This window comes from Venturia canescens, chromosome 3 (genome assembly GCF_019457755.1).
Source record: "Venturia canescens isolate UGA chromosome 3, ASM1945775v1, whole genome shotgun sequence".
Lineage (NCBI taxonomy): Eukaryota > Metazoa > Arthropoda > Insecta > Hymenoptera > Ichneumonidae > Venturia > Venturia canescens.
In genome coordinates, this window is record NC_057423.1 from 24,375,786 (window position 1) to 24,399,176 (window position 23,391).

Genomic DNA, 23,391 nt, shown 5'->3' on the forward strand with positions numbered 1-23,391 from the left:
TCATGGATGAAGCATATCGACTTTTTCGTGATTTCACCGTGACGTGCAAACCAGGCTAAATGATGATTTTATATTTAAAAAATCCAGAAACCCGTGAGCTCGTTTATAATGCTCTTCTTTCCTTTCCAATCTTTTTCATTATCATCTTTTCCAAAACGATAACATATTTTCAAAATAATATTTTTTATGGTTAAGGTTCATTCGTTTCGGCATGTCTCCCTCAATGATACTTTGCAGAATTGTGTCAACAAACGTAACTGACACGTGAGAATTAAAAAAAAAATGCACGTTTCTCACCAAGGATCGAACATGGATCATCGTACGTCACGAAGCTCACACGCTACGACCTGCGTTATCTGAGCAATTGGGTGAGTGCAAACACTTTCGAATATATGACTTTTAATTTTAATTGCATTATTCGTGATTATCTTACCAGTAAGAACGAGAACAACGAATCTGTTTCGTTTTCGAAGTTGACAAAATTATTATTCAAATTATTTCAAATATTTCGTTATATATCGATGCCAATAATTTTAATAATTACTCTTTGAGGGTTCTTCTACTTTTCGATTTTAAATAGAATTGTTGATTTTTTATATACATCCTCTAAACGATTATACCCAAAATTCATTTTTTCTCACAACACCGTATCATTGTTATTGCAAGCATTACATCAGGAGATGAACCACCGCTCCTTTTTATTTATCATTCTCTCCAAAAACCAATTAATTTTTTTAATTCATATACCCAATCATCAGTATATTGACCCGAAATAATTTTGGGGTCGGCCAGTAGTTTTTATGGCCACATTAAACCACACAGTTCGTGAATTTGAAAAGTAAAGGTCCCATCAAAATTTCGATAAATAATTCTAATGAAAAGGAAAAATTATTTTTTGTTTACATTCAGCTGCAAAGGCGGGCGAAAAAAATATAGAAATTATACACCTTTATTTAACTACATACAGTATTTAACAAACATAAATGGAGAATAACTTTTTTTATATTAGTGTAGTACACAATTGAAATAAAGAAATACATTTTAAGTGTTTTTACAATATATTTATTAAGATGCGTCAAAAAAAAATTTTTTCTGTTTCTGATTGCAAACACTTTTCTAATTTCCATAAGAATAACGTTGAAAAATTCTTTTTTGCACATTCTACTTCTTATTGCAAGCCCATCGTCTGTCATAAAAAAATGCCTTTACTTATTCTCATATAAAATCGCACGCTCTACAAAAAAGGTCTCTTATGATTTTTCATCAAACCTAATAGTTAAAAAGTTATTAGAGGTCAAAGTTTATCTTATCGCAAATTCGACCGTTTTCAGTACATTATAGCGGATTTAATAGTCTTATTGGAAAAATTTGTGTTCATCTTTAGTCTCTCAGAAAATGTTGGTTCATAATTTTTTGTAATAATAAGGCCAGTGAAACTGTTTGAGAAAATGATTAGTATCAATGAGCTTCGAAAACGTAGTTCATTTCTTTTTTTACAATCTAACGGTAAAAAATTTCACATTTTACAATTAATACAAAAAAAATGGAATAGTTTAGAAAAACTTATTAGTAGAAATTTCGAAAATTTTTTATTTAAAACAAATCCTGTATTTTTTAAAACATTAAAAGTAACAAATGACGTAGCCGGAAGAGGAGTGGCGTTAATTGAAGATTGTAGCAATTACCGCACCAAAGATGAAGAGAAACTGCAAAATTTGTTACAAATAATTCGAAAGCATCGGCTGCATTATCCAGACTATTTGAAAGAAAATCTCCAATATTAATAATTTAAAGTAACTTTATGAATAAGTTCATTCAAAAAAATTTGTAAGTATAAGTAAAATAAATAAATTCTTTGTTAAACAAATTCAATTATTACTACATTATACCTCACGTAAGTATTTCAAATAACTAGAAGGAAATTTTTTGCCGTTAGGTTGAAAAAAAGAAATGTACTACGATTTTGAAGCTCATTGATATTAAACATTTTCTCAAACAGTTTCGCTGGCCTTATTATTACAAAAAATTATGCACAAACATTCTCTGATAGAATAAATTTAGACTGGAGTGATCGTCACGCGAATTTTGACGTTCATTTGAATTAGGGTTCTGATTGCAAGTACGAATTTATCAGAATTTCTCATAATTCCATAAATTCGCAAATTATAGGATTTTAAATTATTTTAGTCACCTTCCGCCACCATAAAATACATATTCCCATGCCATAGTATAGTTCTGAATGCATACAAATTTTTTGAGCTATTTTACACACACTTCTGCATAATGCGTATGTGTGTTCGTTCGTGAAATTCTGTAAAACAAATTTTTGAAAATATTAGAACCGGTGTTTTTCGTTGATTTCATTTTTTTTTGGTTATGCACTACCATAATAACGCGAGGTATAAATTTTTTTTTTCTATGGAAATTCATAAAAAAAAATTTCAGCTCGATTATAGTAGGAGATCATAGATGACTATAAGTTATAGTTTCTAATGACCGGATCGGCAATTATGTTTTTTTGTTCCGATTGCGGATGAAGTCATAGACAACAGTCCCCCATAGAAGTTTATCAAAAATCATTTCGAGCTAGAAAAATAGATTTAAAGAGAATAATTTTTTCAACCCCGAGCATATTTTCACAATCAAGAAAAAACAATAGTTTCGTTTTTTTCAACTTTGCTTCGTTAAAACTTAAAATTTGATTGCCATAACTTTACAACCATCAGTTTTGTTATAAAATTTCGAGATAGAAAAAAGTTTCAATTACCTATTTAAACACTTAAAATTTACTCCAATTGATTGTTCGACTGCTTTTGCTTTTCAAATACTGTGATTTTATATTTTGTTGTTTGAATCATCTTATAAATAGCACAGTAACAGAATTTTTCAACTTCATGTTTTAGTTGCCGTGGTGCAGGTTGTTATGCGAAAAAAAAACACTTTTATGGATTGCTCTTTGCAATCGCATTATACCGAAGAAAATTGTTTCAATTTTATTGAAATAATAACATGTTATCCGGTTAATATGCTACATTTCAAGCTGTTTTGCACACGAAAATGTTGTACGGCAGTAATTCATATATATTATAGAAAACAAATTGCAATGTCTCATCTGACTGATAACGAATACTACCAATTCGCTATAAACATCACGCAGCATTTTTTTTCAGACGTCTTCACTGATATCGTATACATATATCAATTAAATCTCGTTTTATTCTTTTATTCGTTATTATTATTGACGTTCAACGAAATAGGATATTACAATATTTTTTTTATACAATCCAAAACCGTTATGAATTTTTCAAAAAAATTGTTTTTTTTTAATAGCCACAAGTTTTTTTGATAAAAATGACACACTTCTTTTCTTAAATGAACTTTTCAGAAAAAAAAAACAAAAATAATTTCGGTAGTCAAATTCTATGAAAAATTTCTGTTTCTCAAAAAAAAAGCCAACAATTTTTTGGAGTCCACCACTTTGAATTTTTTTTTATCTTCGCAAAAATTCAATTTACTTCAGAAATAACCCCGCTTTTGGCTTAGTCGGCCGAATGTTTTTCTATTTGTTTTATTTGATCGAAATAAAAAATTTCATTCGTCGTTACTTTTCAACTCCTTTACATTTGAAAATTTTATTCCATATCAAATCAGTCGTGGTATATGATTCAAAGATATTTCATACCTAATTAATAATCTAATTTCGTGATATATATGATACGGATTTTATGGGTGATACGATTAACCAATTGTTTTTTTATACGACTAATTTTATAAAAAAATTTATTTTGCGTTTCTTCGGCGCTTAAATATTTTACATATTCTGTGCTCTTGAATATTAGAGAAATTTTTGTTCTATCTATCAAATCGCGCGAAAGGGTTTGGGTTCAAAAGTGGTCGATTAGGCCTGAAATGGCCGATACATATCATTGCGACTGAATGTTACCTCATAAAAATCATTTCAAATAATTCAGAAGAAAATTATTTTATATATTTTGTATGTTTGTGTAATGATCCCTCGCAGCTGTCGATATAGGTGCGCAAATAAATTAAAAATACTAGAGGAAAGTTTGATACTGAGTCCAAAGAATAACCAAACTGTTAGAATTTTCATGATACATAGCAAAACATTTATTTAAAGATTCGCTGTTTTTTCAATTATTCCTTAATAATAGACGGTGTTTGACAGACTTCCGACAATGTATCGATCTCTCAACGGTTGTTCATCGGGCATATCAATGCCACGTGGATCCCAGTACGGCATTCTATAGCCTTTAGAATTTACTTCGTCAAACTTAGATAGTATTAGTTCATCCTGCAAAACCGAACATTCGTAAACACCTAACATTATTGACGACACTCCGACATTGTAAAATGGCTGCACGATTAAAAACTTTTGCAGTACCAAGTAAATGATACCTCTAATAACCACAATATTACGGACGAGGCCAACGTCGTTGTTTTTCAAAATGACGCAACAATCCCGCTGAAGAGCGGTCAAAGTAAAATTTGGACATTTCAAACGGCGATATTGATAAACGTCCGTTCGTTCGCGGACGTTTGCTGGAAGAGGCCCAGTCGAGTGTAATTGTAGGGTTTCTACTCGAACGCTTGTCTTTCGTTTCAGCACAGCAAGTTGCACATTTGCCCGTTCTGCTCTTCGGTTTGCTATCTGCTGTAACGGCAGGTGCGGTTTCCTACAATACTGCTTGAAGATTTTCATGTTGTTTTCGTATGGGAATGCCGAATAGTTATCAGGCGGACCAAACCGTTCGACATCCTCTACTATGTGAAGCAATCCGTGAATGTTGTAACTCATGAAATGAAGTCCGTAAAGGTTTGGACAATGTTGGACGAACAAGATTAACGAAAGTCTTGCAAACTCCAATAGTATTCTTGACGCAGAGGGGATACTGACAGCACGAACAGCTGCGTGAAGAAGCAGAAAGTGATCATAAAGGTCTTTTGATAAAATTCCATACAAGACAACAGGTCCGTTGTAAAATAAAAACTGACGAAGCTGCGAAGCTTTCATCTGTTGGAAGTCTTCGAGTGTGATCGGCCACCGCGCCATTTCTCGAGGATACCAATCTCTCAAAAGCTTCAGTCTGTTTGATACAAGAGTAATTAACCGAGCTGGTAATTGACTTTGATGCGAGAATTTCCCGTTTGTCCAAGCGGAGAGCAATCGTTTCAATCCAAGACACACAAGATGCATGTATTCGAAAGGAACTTGAGTAACGAGTCCGAATGGCAAACGGGAAAGTGGACTTTCTCCATTTTGGTGATCTTCGTCGACCATTCTGACATACTCTTCGTCTCTTCTCTTCTCACTTTCAATGCTCTGGTAAGCCATTCGATTCTCAACATACTCTCCCAAAACTTTACATTTCGAACAGGGTTGATACGAAGTGTGGCCCTTATGATTTAATACGTAAGCTCGCGCTGGAGCGTCGGCTATAAAACATCTCAAAGTTATAGGAATTTTATGGTTATGGAAGAAACTGATACCGCCGTCTCCTATGATTTCCAACGTTTCGTCGATAAATTGACGAAAAAATTCGCTCACACTCTTCGGTTTTCCGTTTCCCCTATAAACGCCTATTACCTCTGTTTTACTAGGGTATAGATTGGCGATCCGACACTGAATCGGCCACATCTGATTATTGCCAGACTTATCCGGACTTACACCATCCGTACTAAAATCTATCTCGAGGTTTTCGGGGATTGAATTCATTTCGACGCCGTTCAAAATTGATACAATCGCTGTGTGAACTCCGAAATGCAGATACCAGCCAGGCTCTATAGGTGTCATTGGAACAGGTCGCCGAGGAGTTTGCAAAAGCGTTCTAGCGCACTTGGGCAAGTTCTCGAAGCAACGGTGCTTCCTCATGACTTTGAGTATGCTGTCAATAGCCTTATTGCTGATGTTATTTTCTACAAAACAAGACGCAAGAAGGTCACGAAATGGCACAGCAGTTTCTGAAAGATCGTCATCATCATCATCATCGACGCTGGAGCAATCGCTGAATGAATTATCATACTCGTCCTCGCTATTTTCTTCCAAATTGCTGGAGTCGTTATTCGCTTGATGGCACAGAGAAGCTTCTGAGCCCAATAATGCACTCGGATCTCGTAGCGGAGATGTTGCTGCTTCATCCAGCTGCGAGTTATTCCGTTCGGGTGATCCAGATTCAAAAGAATCGTTGGTGGGTTCTTCATTCGCCGAAACTAAATCAACGTCGCGAGACAATTCAGATCTTTGGACGAGATCATATTCATTTTCATCCTCAGAATTTTCGTGCTCACAAGTGCAAACCAATTTCTCCATTTTATCATCAATTTTTTGCATTTTTTTCACATGGTCCCTGCGTTCTTTCGCCAGAACGTTTAATTGACTTCTGCCCAGCTGACGGATAGGTTTCCGAATTCGCGTATGTTTCAGTTTTATCTCCGGATCGGTGGTCACCACTTGTTTAAACAACCGCGGTCTCCAACCGAATAATTTTTTCCGCTTTCCTTCCATGTTTGCCATCACTGATGATCAATACCTAAAATTATTATAAATTGTTACGATCAACAAAATTATGTTATAGGTTTTTTTTAACAGCTATTGCTAGTTGATCCAAATAACACCATGCACTTTTCATCATTCCATAACTACTGAATTCGAGAAACATTATTTTTCTCTGAGAATCGGAAATGATTTGAGTAAAACTTGCTAATGGCATGAGAATAAGCTGTAAATCTTTGTTCCATTTTTTCGAATTAACGAAAAACAGTCTCGTGATATTTAAACAACGAGTAATAAGTTTTTGCTCCATCAATGTTTTTTGGACCCATATGAAAAACTTCAATTTTATATAATTTAAACACGAAACGTCAGCTCGATTACGTTTCAATATATAAGTTTCAAATTATTATTGCCCAAAAATTTGGAGTGCATGATTTTTCAAAATAAGGCAAATGACGTTTGAAAAATCATAAACGTCAATTTTTTTTTCAATAATTAAACATTTTTTTGTGCATGTTTCAAGAAAAAAGTTGAATAATACAATCACACGTTCATGGCTTGATTAGCAAGATATAAGGTTTCTTTTCCGAACAAAAAAACAATGGATGTTACGAAACAGTTTTTATTTCGAAGTGATGTCAACAATTTCGAGTAACAACTTTATACAGTAGGTTGCGACTTTTCAATCATTTGTGTTCTTCCTTCACTTTTGAAAAGTTTATGCTGGTCTCTAATATTCTGGAAAGGAGGCTTACGATTGTTTCGATTTTTGTTTTATTAAGTCGCTGACAAAGTACGGTTTTTTGAAAATTGGCGTGGTTTTTTTTCAAATGTTTATAACGTTTGAAAATATATCAAATTGATTTTTTTTCTTCATATTGTGTTATTCAATAGACTTTCCAAGAATTCCATGCAAAATATGACTTTCAAATCCTGCAAAATAATATATCGGTGAATTATTGTGAATCAAAGTAGAGCCGCGCATTTGCATACAGTTTAAAAAATAATAGACCTATATTTTTATTATAATTTTTAAACGTTAACGGATATTGCTTTTTATTTTTTTTACAGTAAAATTCTTTTACATGAGTGAGGCTCGTTTGCACTAAAAATCAGTCCCGTAATGAGAAATCCATCTTTTCTCAATTGATGAATATTTCACTTAAACGTTTGGTAAATTGCACGACTTTTTAGCTCATTCCTATGATTCTTAATGGGTTAAAATTTGTCGATTGAATGGCAACGAAGCCCATTGCAAAATCTTTTACCATGATGGCTCGCGAGGAAAAGCTATTCGGTATAAACTTTTTTGTGATGATAAAGATTTATTAAGTCTGGGTACGATTTGAACTGTTGTGGGGCTTCATCAGAGTAGAGATATATATTTCTGGCATATTTAGAAATTGTTTCAATGAAATCGTCAACATTTCAACGGAGACTATCACAGGCACACAAAAAATCCATTGCGTGAAAGGACGAAGAAAAAGAAAAACAATAACATCCGTTTAGGAATAAAAATTTAGATGAAAGTACAGGATCATTAGGATGACATTTAATGAACCTGTATGAAATGGAATCTAATATGAAAAGTATGAAATCACCAGACAAAAATTCGAGCCGCATCAAGTTTCATAGCTTTTTGATAAATCAACAAATATCAATTTAGTAAACGGCGTTTTGAAGAGGACAAATATACCTTCAGATCTCATTTTCCAAACATTTTTTGTGATTTTTTTTATTTGGCACATTTTTTTGAAAATAGCCGTTTTCCGGTCGGTTTCCAGATATGGTTTCCAGATAATCGGAGGCATGGTTTTTGGAAATTTTTCTCGCTAATTGTTTTTCATCACCACTTTGCAAGAGAAAGCAAGAGCTTCAATTTCATTTTGGAAAAAGTCTTGTGCAATTTTTTCTCTCAGGATTTTCTTATTTTCGCATGAAAAAGACCATGTTGAGAAAATACGGCTAAGTTCGAAAAATTCAAAGTTGAAGTGAAATTTTTAAAATAGAAAAAATATACTTAAGAATGTTTTGGGCGACTACAATTTTTGTTCGAATTTTTTTTCTACGTCATTTCTAGTCGAAACTCTACAGATTGGAGTCTGCAACTCGAAAACCATGAGGTTTGAATTCAAGTATATTAAAAGATAGTCTTTTTTCATTCGAGTTCTCGATTTATAAACAAGTTTTAAGATTTTTCTTAAAAATTTTATAAAATTTGAATTACACTAAGATTCAGTGACATACAACAACAGCTGCATACAACTAGATACGTGCGTCGGAATTGCAAGAAAACCTTTACGAATCATTTTATTCGAAGAAAACGAAAAACCATTTTGAAGTGTTAATTAAATGAAAAAAACGAAAATTCGTTGAGCGTCTCGTACAATCAAATAATGGAGATACCCTTGCGGGAGATTTTTTTTTACCTTCTCGAAACTACTCAGCTGATAGGAAATTTTTTTTTTTTTCGAGTACTCAAATACACACACACATACACACACACGCACGCGCGCACGCACGCACACACACAATTAGGGAGTGCGGAAAAAAATGGTATTTTTTTTATTTGCAGAATAATTTTTGATATAACAGAATAAGTTGAACAAAGGTGAAAAAAGAAATTCCAGTAACAGAGCACACTATAAAATCATTTCGAACGGGGTACCGTATTTGAAGATTTTCCATAAAAATAATCCAGAAAAGTATGGTGACTTCCGATCATTGTATCTTTAGGAAAAATTCAGGAAAAAGGATAATCAGTTCTTTAGGAAAAAATCACCCAAAAATTCAATCATATGATTTTATAGAAAATTGATTTCCCTATAAAACAAGGACTTGTGTTGAAAAATTTTTTTTTCCCAAACTCTGTCGAAGTCATATTTTTCATTTGACAAAAAAAAACTCCTGATAATTTGCCGTGAAGCATTTTCTGCATCGTGAGAAAAAATCAACAAAGTCATCGAATAAGGGTTTTCTTGATAATTCCGTATACTTTTTGTTCAATCTTCAAGATATACCCGTTTTCCATTAGCGACCACTTGAAGTTGAATAAAAAAAAATTAGTCGATTCAAAAAACGTGTGTTTTCTTACTAACATTACCAGAAACTCAGGGTGAATCGAATTACTGGAAGATAAATGTGAATGTTTTCGTACTTTCACCAAGTATTTGTGTATTATTTTCGATTCAACTTCAAACAGTGATAGCATTAGAACGTTTTCTCCGAGATAATTCTTTATTGCAGAGAAATCGATTATCTATGAAAACGTATTATTGAATTTTTGCACGTTTTTTTTTCCTGGATAGTTATGATACGATGATCAGAGGTCCCAATGGTTTTCTAGTTTATCCTTATGATAATTCCTCTTTGAAAAATTAACTGATATTTTAAAATTTTCCAGTTTTACTACATTTTCCAGAAATGATATTCTTCAGGCAAAAATACGGTAACTCTGCGGTAAAAATAACATGAAACGCCTTTACTAACGAAATTAAAGTTGTTGCTCCTTTGAATCAGGTTATCAGAGGAAATTTAGCGAGAAAAATTTCCAACCATTCCAGAAAATGCGCATCTATAAAAAAATCCTAATTACACTTGGAAAGGGATATATATAAAGGTAACTTTTTCTTCTTTAAAACCCCGTTAGTTAAATTGAAACATTTATATATAATATGTGTATATAATATTAGGGTGTGCGAAAAAAAACGATATTTTTTTTCCTTTGCATCCAGCCGAAAAAGGTAATTCAAGGTGAAAAAAAAGAATCCCAGAAGGAGAGCTCACCAAAAAATTTTTCGAATGGTGCTTTGCGTTTAAAGATTTTCCATAAGAATAACCCAGGAAATGATTGAGACCTATGATCATTGTGTCATAACTTTTCAGAAAAAATCGCACAGTAACGACAATGATATATTTTTATAGAAAATCGATTCCCCTACAAAAAAAGTCCATATGTACGTACAGCTCGGAGTAGCCATTCCGATGCTATCACCCTTTGAAGTTGGATCGTTAGAAAAAAAATTTTCATAATGCTGTCGATATCAAATTTCTTTTTTTTTTTACCTTGAATTACCTTTTTCGGCTGGATGCAAAGGAAAAAAAATATCGTTTTTTTTCGCACACCCTAATATATATACATGTACAAGAGTGGACTCCGAAACGCTTTTGTAGGTTTTATATAGCAGCGGTCTCGAGATCCTCGAGGCAAGCCAAACGGACGCATGGCAAAAAAAAGATCGTACAAAAATGAAAACCTTGCATTTTCTGTTCGGAGCAATTCGCACAGGCGGACAACGGGCCAACAAACGGGGTTCTAAGATCATCAGATTTTGACGAAAGTAATAAGTAATGAAAGGTCCCCGTATATGAAATGATCAATATTAGACGCAAAATTAGCAATTCTTTTTTTCTCATCAACAAATTAATGAAAAATGCATTTTTTTCGGTTTTTTGCTCGTAAAACAAAAAACCCACAAAGCTATGAAAAATAAATCATAATACGAAATGTTGAGAATGAAAATGTCAAGAGAATGAATGCAGAAACGACCTGATTAATGAATAATTAGCAGAGAAAATGGGAGCAAATCTAAAAAACAACGCTTCTTTAAACATTCGTATCGTTGCGATTTTTAAAGTGTTCGTTCCCAATGGTATACATTGATAGATACTTCGGTGTGCAAAATTCAGGCATTTCCAGATGATTGGTATTTTAGTAATTGCACTTAGAAGTTTTGAGTGCCATATTTTTCAGTGAGACGGGATCCTCTGGGAGTCGACTGATTTCAATTTACCAAACCAATTCATAATTATTAGACGCTCGACTGTTTTTTCATGTCCGCACTGAACTCAGGGTAAACATATATATGGGGCATTCCATGTCACTTCAGCCACGGAAAAAAAAATTCTACAAATATTTAAAAAATCGAGTCACTTCATCGAAAAACATTCACCGAGTGGCAAAGAAAAAAATCGCCGTTTTTCTCGTTGATCATCATTTTTAACATTTTTTCATTCAAATGACTGTATTTTTGATAAATCTTGACGTAATTACATTTATGGAAAACGAAAATGTGCGTATCTTTATGACCTTTTTGAAAAAAATTTATTCTGAATTCATTAAGTGGAACATCTGTTTCAGGACAAAATATGAAAAAATATTTTTTTTCTCAAAGAAAGACACTTGTTATTTTATTTTTAAAAATTTCCCCAAATTGTGAATACAAAACACTGATTCTTAGTATTTTTTATTTTATGGGATTTTTAAACACCGTGGAGTAACAGTTATTGAAAAAAAAAATTTTTTTCATCAATATTCGATTGAGAGCTTGAAGCACTTGTAGGTTCATTTTTTCTAAAATTGATTATTGCTTTGATTTACAATTTTTTATTGATTTTTCTTTTTGCAAGATATGAAAGTCATATTCAAAGTTCCAAATGGGAAAAAATTGACATTCTATATTCTTGGAAATTACAGAATAGACAGAAAGGATTATTTTCTTACGACGGGCTCAAAATCCGTTTAATGAGAAGTGAAGTTTATGACAATTAAAAAAAAAATCGAACGATCCAAACGGACAAGAGAAAGATTTCGGAAAAGCAAATAAAGGAAATCGAGTAAAACAATTCGATGATATTGTTTTGTATAGAAAACACACAAGTTTGGAATAATAATAAATTTCATGTATTTTCGAACGAGTTATGGGCATTGAAAAAAAAAACACTACAATTTTTTATTATCCATATTTCGCGAACGGTTTGACAAAAAAATTAAAAAACAAACAATTGAAAAGTCTCTTTCTCACAGAGTATGAAAAGATTTGAAAATTTTTGAAAACAATTCGAAACGCTATCGCTCTGGTAAAGACTCTTTGGCAGCGACTTGTCATAACATAAATGTACTTGTCTCAGAGTCGCTGCCGCTACTCTAGATAATAAAATGTAAACCAAAATAGAAATTGAATTTTCACCGTCACTTGCGTTGGCACGGAATGCTCCGTATCGATCGTCCGTTCAGTAATAACGGAACTTTTATCGTAGATCACATACATAATGCTGAATTCATGTTTCTTACCTTTTTACTGCAATTTGACTCGGTGATCAATGTTGGTGGCGAAATATTGTGGTAGCGGTCGATCGAATGATGATAATCACAATTCTTAATTGATATTTTTCACAAAGATCGCAAAGCTTAGAGGTGTTTCGTCCAACTGTTTGCTCGATGAAAATACCGAAGAAAGCTGCTCAGGATTTCATCTACCTGGAGTAATTTTTGAATGACTAGGGTAGGGGTGAAGAGTCAAATTTTCTTTTCGTATTGGCCAGGAAACAAAAGAATATATATGCTGTTTCCAATTGAACGGGAATTCATGGTGGGAACGCTCTGGTTATAATTCTTCAACATTAGATTGGTGCTCTCAAACGGATTTCCTGAAATGTTCTTGCAAAGTTGTCGGCACAATTAATAATGTAGATATCAACGTCTTGCGGTAGTTTTTCGATATGACTTGATTGTTGTGCCCAGAACGTAAGAAAATTATTAAGAAGCTATACCAGTGTGACACTTTCAAATCGTTTTTTTTGGATTATTCGATAGTTTTTACTTTCAAAAATATCCTGTGAAAGCGGCAAAGTCGCATCTTGAATAGTTTTTGAATGGCAGCGTTCTAAAGAGCGACCGCTCGCAGGTATTAGCCGCTAACTGGAACTTCAAACGCGTTTTTCTCGAAACGACATTTTTCAAAATTGCTGACATGTTAACTCAACGAGATATCGACTAATCGACTTCAAATTGAAACTGAGTATTCTTGAATATATTTACTATACAATGACCTACGATCTTTTTGATTGGTTGAAAATTGTCAATTTGGCATTAAAAAAACGACCATTTTTTTACTCCAAAAAACGACACTTTTTTTCAAAACTACGCCATTTTGTTAATTTTTTATATTTTTAAAAAATCGTAATACCCCAACTTTAATAACCTTTTTGAATTTTTTTGTTTTAACTACTCATTCGGCTGGAAACATGTCAGTTAGTTGGGGAACTTTTTTTTTGGCACCTCCGAAGACAGCACAACTCCGTTATTTTTCAATATTTTTGTAAAAAAAAAAATCTGAAAATACAGCTGAAAATATACCTTATTATGTTCAAAAAACTTCAAAACATTCTATATAGTACTTAATTTAAAAAAAAATCCTGAAAATCGCCAAATTTTTCATGGGTTACACTGATATATGTAGCTCCTTAATCGTGCTGCGAGCAGATTTGAAAAGTACAAGAAATGAATCAAAAGATTGATTTTTTCTTCGTAATTTTGCTTCTACTCGTTATTGACATTGGTACTATGAAAAAAATCTATTAATTAAACTCCACATAGTTAGATATTCCATTTAATGTTGATTTCAATTTTATTCATGGCGAAGTAATGGTCTGATTTAACATGTCCCGAAAAAATTCAGAAGAGGAAATGGTTACAAAAAGAAGGTTTGGGGTAAATTGCTTTATACGCCATTCATACTGTTTAAGCAGTACAATAAGGTCGCCGAGCGGTAGACCTGCAACGGTTAATCCCAGTTGATATGCAAGTCTAATGTCCGTTTTCTCCAACATTAATCTGATTTTAAACCCGGTCTATCCTAGCTCGAAACTATATGAGAAAAATTTAACTGAGTTTGAACCGCGTCGGGGAAAACCGCCATAAGCAGTTCTAATGCCCTTTCAAAAACCTTATTTGTTAAAAGCTTTTATTATACGATTGGGGTAAAATTTGAAAGAGAAGTATTTCCAGAACACATTTTCCCTTAGTCTCGGGGAATTTTTTTTCCATGGCGAATAATGAGGATAACGAAATCTTTATTTTTGTTTTGAATAAACTGTCTGTCGGTAGGCTTGAAAATTAAAACAGTCTCCATGAATTGGCCGAAAAATAAATGTATTTTATTACCCAATACGTTGCAAGACCGACAATCTTTGGTTTCTTGTAATAGATTTTCCATAAGATTAATGAAACAATTAAATTTGAAAACACCTCGTTTGCAAATAATAGCCTCACCTTGTATTTATAAGTGTCTAGCCGAGCCGGCGTCCGGGCGATCGTGTGCTGCTCAAGCTCTGTATTATAAAACTTTACTTCAAGCACTTTTCAAATTTCCAGCAATCTACTTATGATTGCTTGACTATATTCATATGAGACAGAGAAACAAACCCATCAAACTTATTAGTACATTTTCTGGATAACATCAATTAACAATATTCCATGACTGTTACTCCGGCTATGATCGATTTTACTCCAATATTTTCTCGCCAATAGTACGCAATCAGAGAAAACTTTTCAGCTATTCGTGTACTTTACAAGATTTTTCGATACGTTCCAACACTGATTATTTGTCTAAATTAATGATACGTCGGAAAATGTCCAATCGACAATACATAAAGGCTCGCATGAACATTTCTATCGTTTTCAATGAAAAACTGGAGATTACGATAATTTTTAGTGCGAGATCACGAAAAAAGTAATATATTTTTTGAAATGGGTGCAAAATCCTTAAAAGCCGAATTTCGATCTTTTTTACTCCACAAAAAAGTCTTATTTTTTCGGTGAAATATAAAGACTGCATGGCCAAAACTTGGGGCCACAGATATCGTAATATCCCCACAGTTAATCATACCTGACTTCCTTCGACAACTTTTTTATTTTTTTGTCGACGGATTCCGCCGCTGGTTGCCTGTGTCCCCTTTCATTGTCAACGTCACGGTCTCGTTCTGTCTCGTTTTCAGAGTCATTTCGGTCTTCTGTCCCGTTGTTGTCATGTCCTGTTCCGCCCAAATTGTCAGCGTCTGTTCCGTCATTATTGTATTCTGTCCCGTCGTTATTGTTATTTGTATCGTCTGTCCCGTTGTTATTTTCTGTCCCGTTGTTGTCATTTTCTGTCCCGTTGTTATTTTCTGTCCCATTGTTATTTTGTCCCGTTTGTGTCTCTCCCAAATCGTCTGTGTGTTCTTCCATTATTTTTTTTAAGTTTTCCAGCTGAGTCTGAAGACTGAGCTGCGATGGCCTCCTTCTCTCCTCGATTTCATCGGAAGATGTTGAGGCCTGCGCCACCATTTGCGAGAACCACCCAGGGGGTTGGGTGGTCCGCGATGGGCGAGAGGAGGAGGGATTCATGCTAAAAGAGAATAAATAAGTAATATCATCGATCAATGAAAAAGAACACTTAAGAATGGTTGTTTTTTTGCTTAATTCGGCAATTATGATCTTGTCATCTACTATCTGGATTGTTTGCTAATTAACTTATTTTTTACTCCTAAATGGCCGATCCTGATTGATTTAATCATGTGTGTTTGTTTTTCATAAAATTATACGAGCTTCATCAGGTTTTAAATGAATGCATTTAAAAACTTTTTACAAAAATTTTAATTTGCTCCGGGAAAAATATGTTGTTTTGTTTCGAAGAACTATTTGTGAATCAAAATTTTATAAAAAAAATATTAAAAGGTCCCTCGTACTTTCAAGAATAATTCATTTGAAACTTTATAAAACGCTCCCAAAAAAGTACTATTTTTCATTGTTTATTCATACGGTTATTCATACGATTATGTTCAAATTTTCGAATCTTTCAAGAGTTCATCAGCATTTTATCTGCCAAACTTTACGAAAATGCTACGGAGCACCAATTTTTAAGAACCAATCCCATTTCGGGAAAATACAATTTGACTACACACACCCTTCTACTGTTTTCTGAACCAATGAGGACCGGAGTAGGCCCTCACCATTTTGCCAAGTAATCCAAGAGGTTCCTACTTTCACTCCCACCCTGATCGGTTAAAAATTACTCTATACGGGTCACTTCAAAAATATCGAGAGCGCTATTCTTCAAGGTGTCGTCTGAGCGAAAAGTTGATTGCATTCCCGGCCTTCATTTTATAATCTTCATTTCAAGTTTTGATATAGTGATTGTGATTGGAAACTTTGGGTCAACAGCTACGAGACACCAGCTATCGCCACCAACATTCATCGCCATCAGTGAAGTTATCGATTTGAATTTCCGTTCAAAGGTAAGAGCAAAAAAACCCAATAATCAATGTTATTTACTAAATTCCTACTGTTTGATCGTCTTAATTTTCAACTTTCCATGAGCCGTAACTCACTTTTTAATATCTCAATTTTTACCCAAAATTCTTAAAAAAAATAAATAAAGAAACATTTGAACGTTATTGGAGGCTCTCAAAACTTTTTTACGAATCCAATTTTGGCGAAATAATTTTCCCACGAAAATCTAACATATCAACCCGCAACACAACGCGAATCTTTTTTCTATATGCAGATACTAACGAGAATTCGAAAAAAATTGTAGAAAAAAATGGAGCAAGCAAGAATATCGATTTTTTTCTCAATTGCCGTGATGTTCATGCGTTTTATATTACGAGTTTTTGAGACGGCTCTATCGAAAATTCAACCTTCATCAACGGGGTGTTGGGAATGATTTTTTTTTGACAAAATTCGGCATATCTTTTTTCGACAAGCGATAGATATAATAAAAAAAATGAGAATTTAATTTTTATCTTTTCTTCAATTTCGCTTGAGATCAATGTTTAAACCAGCATTTTTTTAGGTTCTTTTTCCTATTTTCTCCGCTAATTATTTATCCATCGGGTCATTTTAGCATTTGAAATTTTTTAAATATAATATTTTTTTATGATTTGTGAAATTTTTTTCGAGTGGTTGTCTTGAAATTACTTAAAGTTGGTTAAATAATTTTTTTTTATGAATTTTTGTTTTACATTTATCGTGATATGATCAGGTGACAAGGGATCGACAATGTATGTATTTGTCCCAACTGTTTTTCCCCTAGGGAAAATTTTGAGATTTTAAAATTTTCGAGCCATCACCCATAGTGATGATGGTGAAGCTTCCATCGTTGGAAAACAACGAAATCGAAAATTTTTCAAAATTGTCACGCTATCTTTTTTATTTCATAGTAACTGCAGCTTGAGATGTTCTAACCTTGTGTGAAATAAAAAAAAATAGCGTAAACCATAGGGCGAGTGATAAAAATTACTCAATCATTCAACCCCCTTAAATAATTTTTTCCGGAAGTTCAAAGTCTGCCAAACTTTGTCCATCTCATTTCTATGACCATTCGAACTGATCTATGAAATAAAAAAGATAGCGTGACAATTCTGATAAATTTTCGATTTCGTCATTTTCCACCGATGGAAACTTCGCCATCATCCATAGTGGGCAGATTGTATTTTCTATGTTTTACAAGTTATTGACTTGTAAAAGTTAGAAAATTCTCCCTTCGCTGGAGAATTTTATACACCTATATATACTAAAAACCTATAAGATGATATGGCCTAAAAAAAAAATAAGTTATTTGAACGACCACATCTAAAATTTATTTGTTAATCTCAAATTTTTTAAAAATTCATAAAGTGTGAGACCAGTGAAAGTCAATAAAAACAAATATATATATATTAGGGTGCTTCAAAAAAGAAATCTGATTTTTTCTTTTCTCGCTCTTACCCTTTCACATTGTAGTATTCGATGAAAAAAAAATCCTGTCAAAAATGAGCCCTCTAATCCATTTGTTAGAGGTCGCTAATCTCACTCGAATTTTCTGTTTAATTGACATGGGGAAATTTTAGTTTTCGGCAAATATGAAAATACTTGTAAGCGGCTCAATATTTTTGAGATTTACGCATAGTTTCTTGAAGCTGATTCTTTCAGCTTTCGTATATACAATATTAGGGTGTGTCGTTTTAGGGAAATATTTTTTTTTTCAATTGTCACATCAAAAATTTTTAGTTTATGCTCAAAAACAAAGCCTCGCGCAAGGAGACTGTTGTTGAAAAATATTTAGAGGTCCCTCATCGACCTTGAAGTTTTCCCATTTGATTAACATTGAAAATTCGTTAATTTTCATTGTTTTAGATCCTTTTCAGCCTGGATCCATCCCACGGCTTTCTCTATACAAAATTTCTCTATACAAAAAAAAGTTTCTTGATCGAACTCTGAAAAAACAACTATTTTCGAGTAATTAATGATCAAACTCAATTTTGTATGAAAAAATTTCATATAACAATTATGGAAGAAATTCTGTTCACGACGATTCTTTTTTGTGAAAAATTCGTTCGTTTCGAAAATATTATGTCAAGATTTCATGATACAGGGTAATATAGATTTAATGATATATCTCATAGTCTACTCTACGTTCAGAAAATTAATTGAATTGAATCATACATCGTCAAAGAGATCGGTGCATAAAGAAGGAAAAACGATAAGTATGTAGAAATCACTCGTTTTGGTAAAAGTCGTGGGATGGATCCAGGCTGGAAAGAATCTAAAACAATGAAAATCAACGAATTTTCAATTTTAATCAAATGGAAAAACTTCAAGGTCGATGAGGGACCTCTAAATATTGTTCAACAACAGTCTCCTTGCGCGAGGCTTTGTTTTTGAGCATGAACTAAAAATTGTTGATGTGACAATTGAAAAAAAAAAATATTGCCCTAAAACGACACACCCTAATATATATATTAGGGTGATTCAAAAAATTTTTTTTGTTTTTGATTGCCAATGGGATGAAAAGTTTCTTTTTGGTGTAAAAAGACACCAGTTAAAATTTGAGCACTTAATTGCTCACGTATGTTCGAGTAAAAGTACTTTCTGAATCATAGGTTTTAAGTCTTTCATGCATTCGCTTCAATTAATTTATGAACGCCTTGCATATTGTTACAAATAAAAGTGGAAATCCGGACTCCGATAATTAAATATACTCGTAACTTTGGCAGACAAGTCTACTTCCCTTCCTCGTTGTCTCTCCACTCCCATTCTTTTCTTTCTCCCCTCGCACCCTCCTTTTTTTCATTGCTTCCTTCATCTCCACTCGTTACAATATAATTGGAAATGAAACCATCGTTACAATTATAAAAAAATATAACGAAGGATTTTCCCACGATGTAACTAAGCTTAAAATTCATCAAAAAAATAAACGTTTTCTATAAAAAATTACGAAGAAAATTGAGGGGGACTAACACCGTGAAAAAAGAAAATTGTGTCTCAAAACAGATCAATTTTCTTGGATCGATTCCTTTATGATCTTTAACCTATTATCAAATGAAAGGTTATCCTAAAACAAAGATTTTGACCCCCTGATGCATTAGTTTCAATTGATTTTTCACAAAGTTATATAGTCAAATGAAAAAATTGCAATATTCTTTAAAAATTCGTAGCTGACAGAAACGTTCAGATAAAAATTTGAAATAAATCAGGTGAGTTCCTGTGACGGAGTTCTTTTTGAGAAAAAAAAATCTATCAAATAAAAAATGGGAATTTGAAAAGTGCCCGACTTGGCATGGAATGTCCCATATATAACAATTTTTGAAATATTATCGGAACATATTTTCGTACCTTCCTTGCACCATGGTTTTCTAACTTCAATGGATTGCAACATTCTTTATTCTCTACATTGAAAAAGGTTTTATTGAATTCTGCATAAAAACTGCAAAATTTTTTAACCTAACTTTCACTGTTGACAATTTAAAGGTATTTCTTGCAAACGGGTCCTTGTAATAATTTGTGGAGTTGAACATTATTTTCAGACTTTCAATGGTGCAAGATAACCTTCAACCAACTTCATTTGCAAAACTATATTTTTTTGTTCTCGATACCGATTTCTACGATTATTTTACATTGATTGTTTATTTTTCATTTATAGATGTTGGCCTATCTCGCGCTGGTGATGATCGCAGCTCTCGCCCATCCCGTTTTTTCCATGGTGGGATACGATTGCGGATCGAGCGCAATGAATATTACAACTGTATCGTTGTTGACCGTCGGAGAATGCAACATACCAAGTCCAGAAGTGGAAGTCCATGAACAATATATTGAATTATTGCAACTCAACGAATTCGCGGAAACGGAAGTGTTGCAATGCAAAATCGAAATTTTTCGCGTTATATTTTATTGTGGTATGTCTTCTCATATTGCAACCGTGGATAACGCGCAATTGGAATATATCGAAATGGTAAGCCGTGATGCATGCAAGGACATGCACAAATTCGGAAAAGCAATGATAGGGCAAACGATTATAACCGGAATACAACCCAATCGAACAACGAGGACTAGTATAACTTTTGCTGGCTCCGTGAAAAACGACGGGACATGCTATGGGGCATCGTATGCTGACCCTTATGGATCTTGGAATAACGTGGTTGTACAGGGTACCGTAAAAATCTCCTTGCGAAACTATATGGCTCAAGTTAGTTTGGAATCGAACCAAATCTATTTACGCTCCGGAACTGTATGCGCGCTGCTCGAAACAAATTGCCAGGATGCTGACGGTGGAAACACTTTTTGGGATTCGCGACCGCTCGACAATTGTAAATTTGATCGCTATGGAATTCTCTTCGATGGCATTGCGAAAAAGATAAGAGATGTTGATTCGGACGTATCGCGTAGTCTTTACTCCGTAACTACAACGGATGTAACTTTTGCATTGACGAGTAGAGAAACTCATAACATCTGCGGTTATGAAGTTGTTAGTACCGAACATCCTAAGCTGTTTATATTTGAAACGACACCGGGAACCTCGTTTGCTGTTCATGGAAAAGTTTCGGTAGCTAACTTGGACATATTTGCGTACGTCAATTCGAAATTTTTATACGTAGAAAGACATATCAGGCAACAAATGAAGTCACTATACCATGATGTTTTGAAACGACAATGCGACAGAGAAAGGCAGATTTTACAAAATAGTTTAGCTATCGCGAGTCAAGCTCCAGACGAGTTTGCATTTAGACTGATGAAAGGACCAGGCTATATGGCGCTTGTGGCTGGCGAAGTTGTGCATATTGTTAAGTGCATTCCCGTAGAAGTAACTTTATTGCGCCTTGAAGAATGCTATAATCAATTACCAGTTGCACGTGGAAACGAAACTTTTTTTCTTACCCCACGTACACATATCTTGTCGCATAAAGGAACTCAGACAACGTGCAACCGATTACTGCCACCCTATTATCTTTTCGGAGATGCATGGTATAAATTTACACCGATTCCGGAAGCAGCTTTGCCACCTGAAATTATGAGGCCAACCACGAAACAAACATGGAAATATACAAATCCGGCATCACTCGCGGCCAGTGGAATATACACGAAAGAGGATACCGATAATTTACGCCAACGCATAATGTTTCCCCTCGAGAAACCGGTAGTGATCGATAACATTGTCCGAGGTATCAACGGCGAATCAACCGTAAACCAAGGCGAACGGTTTGTCAATCTTTTGGACGAAAATTCGATAAAACATATTGCGGAATCAGCATGGAAGCACACGTGGGGGCGGTTTATCCAATTCGGCACCGCTAGTGCCGGATTCATTGGAATTCTACTCATTTTTCGAGCGATTAAGCTTATCGTGGATACCATCGTACATGGATACGCTTTGCATACAGTATACGGGTGGTCAATTTATCTGCTCGGAGCTGTATGGAGTTCGATAACGAATTTGTTAATTCATCTCGGTCGGCAACCCAAGGAAGACGTGTCAGATGACGTCGAACGTGGAATGGACCTGGAGAAATACCAAAGTTCTCCAACACCGAGAATAAACAAGTGCCCACTACATCAATCGAACAATTCTACTCATAAGTAGCGATTCGAATCTCATTTTCTGTTTAAACATAAGCGATGAGGAATGGTAAAAAAATGATTTGGAGCTATGTAGAGGTGGAATTGTGATTCAATACGATACATTATCAACCGATCTTTCAAATTGATTGTATTTATTTTTTTTTCAAATTCTACCATAAAAACAATTTTATCTGTAAACTCGCAAAATATTCTCATCGGTAATGAACTTGAAAGCGAAAAGATATTTTTCCTTTCAAACCCTTTATCCTTACTCCTATAGTTTTCCCTAATAACCCTAATATCATGTAATTTACCTGTATCTTATACTCATGTATTCGAAAGTCAAGTGAAAAGTCACGTACAACGGCTGAATTTTTTTTGTCTCAATTTTTACGTTTATATTTTTTTTTGTCGTTTGTTTTTTTTTTCAATTTTTGTGTCTTCAATTTTTTCGGTCGTAATTCGTTTTTGTCATGTTTTGGCTTTGTATTTTTTGTGGTTTTAATTTCTTGTATCCAATTTTTCTTCTTTGGCAATTCTTTTGGTTCATTTTTCTACTCACTCGGCTACGGCAAAAAGGTAATTACATGAAACTGTAGTAATAAAAAATCGAAAAAACCAGTATTCATGAAAAATTTCGATTCGACAATTTTCAAATATTTCACACAACGAAAGAGTCAACGTTTTATATTTCAACAAATATCATACTGGGCGATTCGGTTTGGTAGGACTTTTTTTGCAGGAAATTAGTTTTTCACAAGTTTGCCATTTACTGTTTTTGCAAAAATTCATTCACTAGTGAAATAACGTCGAAAAATGAAAATTTTCAGCAAAAATCAGATTTAGCGACCCGTACAATCTTACAGGTACAGATTACAGCTGCGTGACGATGGAAACTTTTGTAGTGAATTTAATCATGAGCAAATGACGTCTTGGTGCAATATGATGTCATAAAATGTTGCTGAGATGTAGACTTTTGAAAAAGAAATCAAAGTTAACGTTTGTTTTCAATATAAAATATTTCCATGCGCTGGGAAAGTATTTGAAGTCAATATAAACGACTAAAATTTCAAGGGAATTTTTTTCAACATTTTCAACAAAATTTTGCTTGGGGAACGACAAAACAAAAATAGATGTGAAGAAAGCACCCACATATGTTAACGATATTTCTTAATTCAAATTACGTCACTGAAAAGGTTGAAAAAAGGCTGTTCTCTTTAAAGGAATCGTTATGAAAATCAGTAAG

The 23,391-nt window shown here is 33.7% G+C and overlaps 1 protein-coding gene across 1 annotated transcript; it reads left to right on the plus strand.

The window, feature by feature from the left end:
* The first annotated feature begins 298 nt into the window (after positions 1 to 298).
* Positions 299 to 22,287, plus strand: LOC122407900 (uncharacterized). Its single transcript, XM_043414375.1, has 2 exons — positions 299 to 368; positions 20,233 to 22,287. Exon 2 carries the CDS (start codon positions 20,233 to 20,235, stop codon positions 22,165 to 22,167), a length of 1,935 nt encoding a protein of 644 aa, XP_043270310.1. The 5' UTR covers positions 299 to 368; the 3' UTR covers positions 22,168 to 22,287.
* The last annotated feature ends 1,104 nt before the right edge of the window (positions 22,288 to 23,391 follow it).

Bases quoted from the DNA above. Each gene is read 5' to 3' on its own strand.
- LOC122407900 (XM_043414375.1), top strand. From the start codon at position 20,233: ATGTTGGCCTATCTCGCGCTGGTGATGATCGCAGCTCTCGCCCATCCC.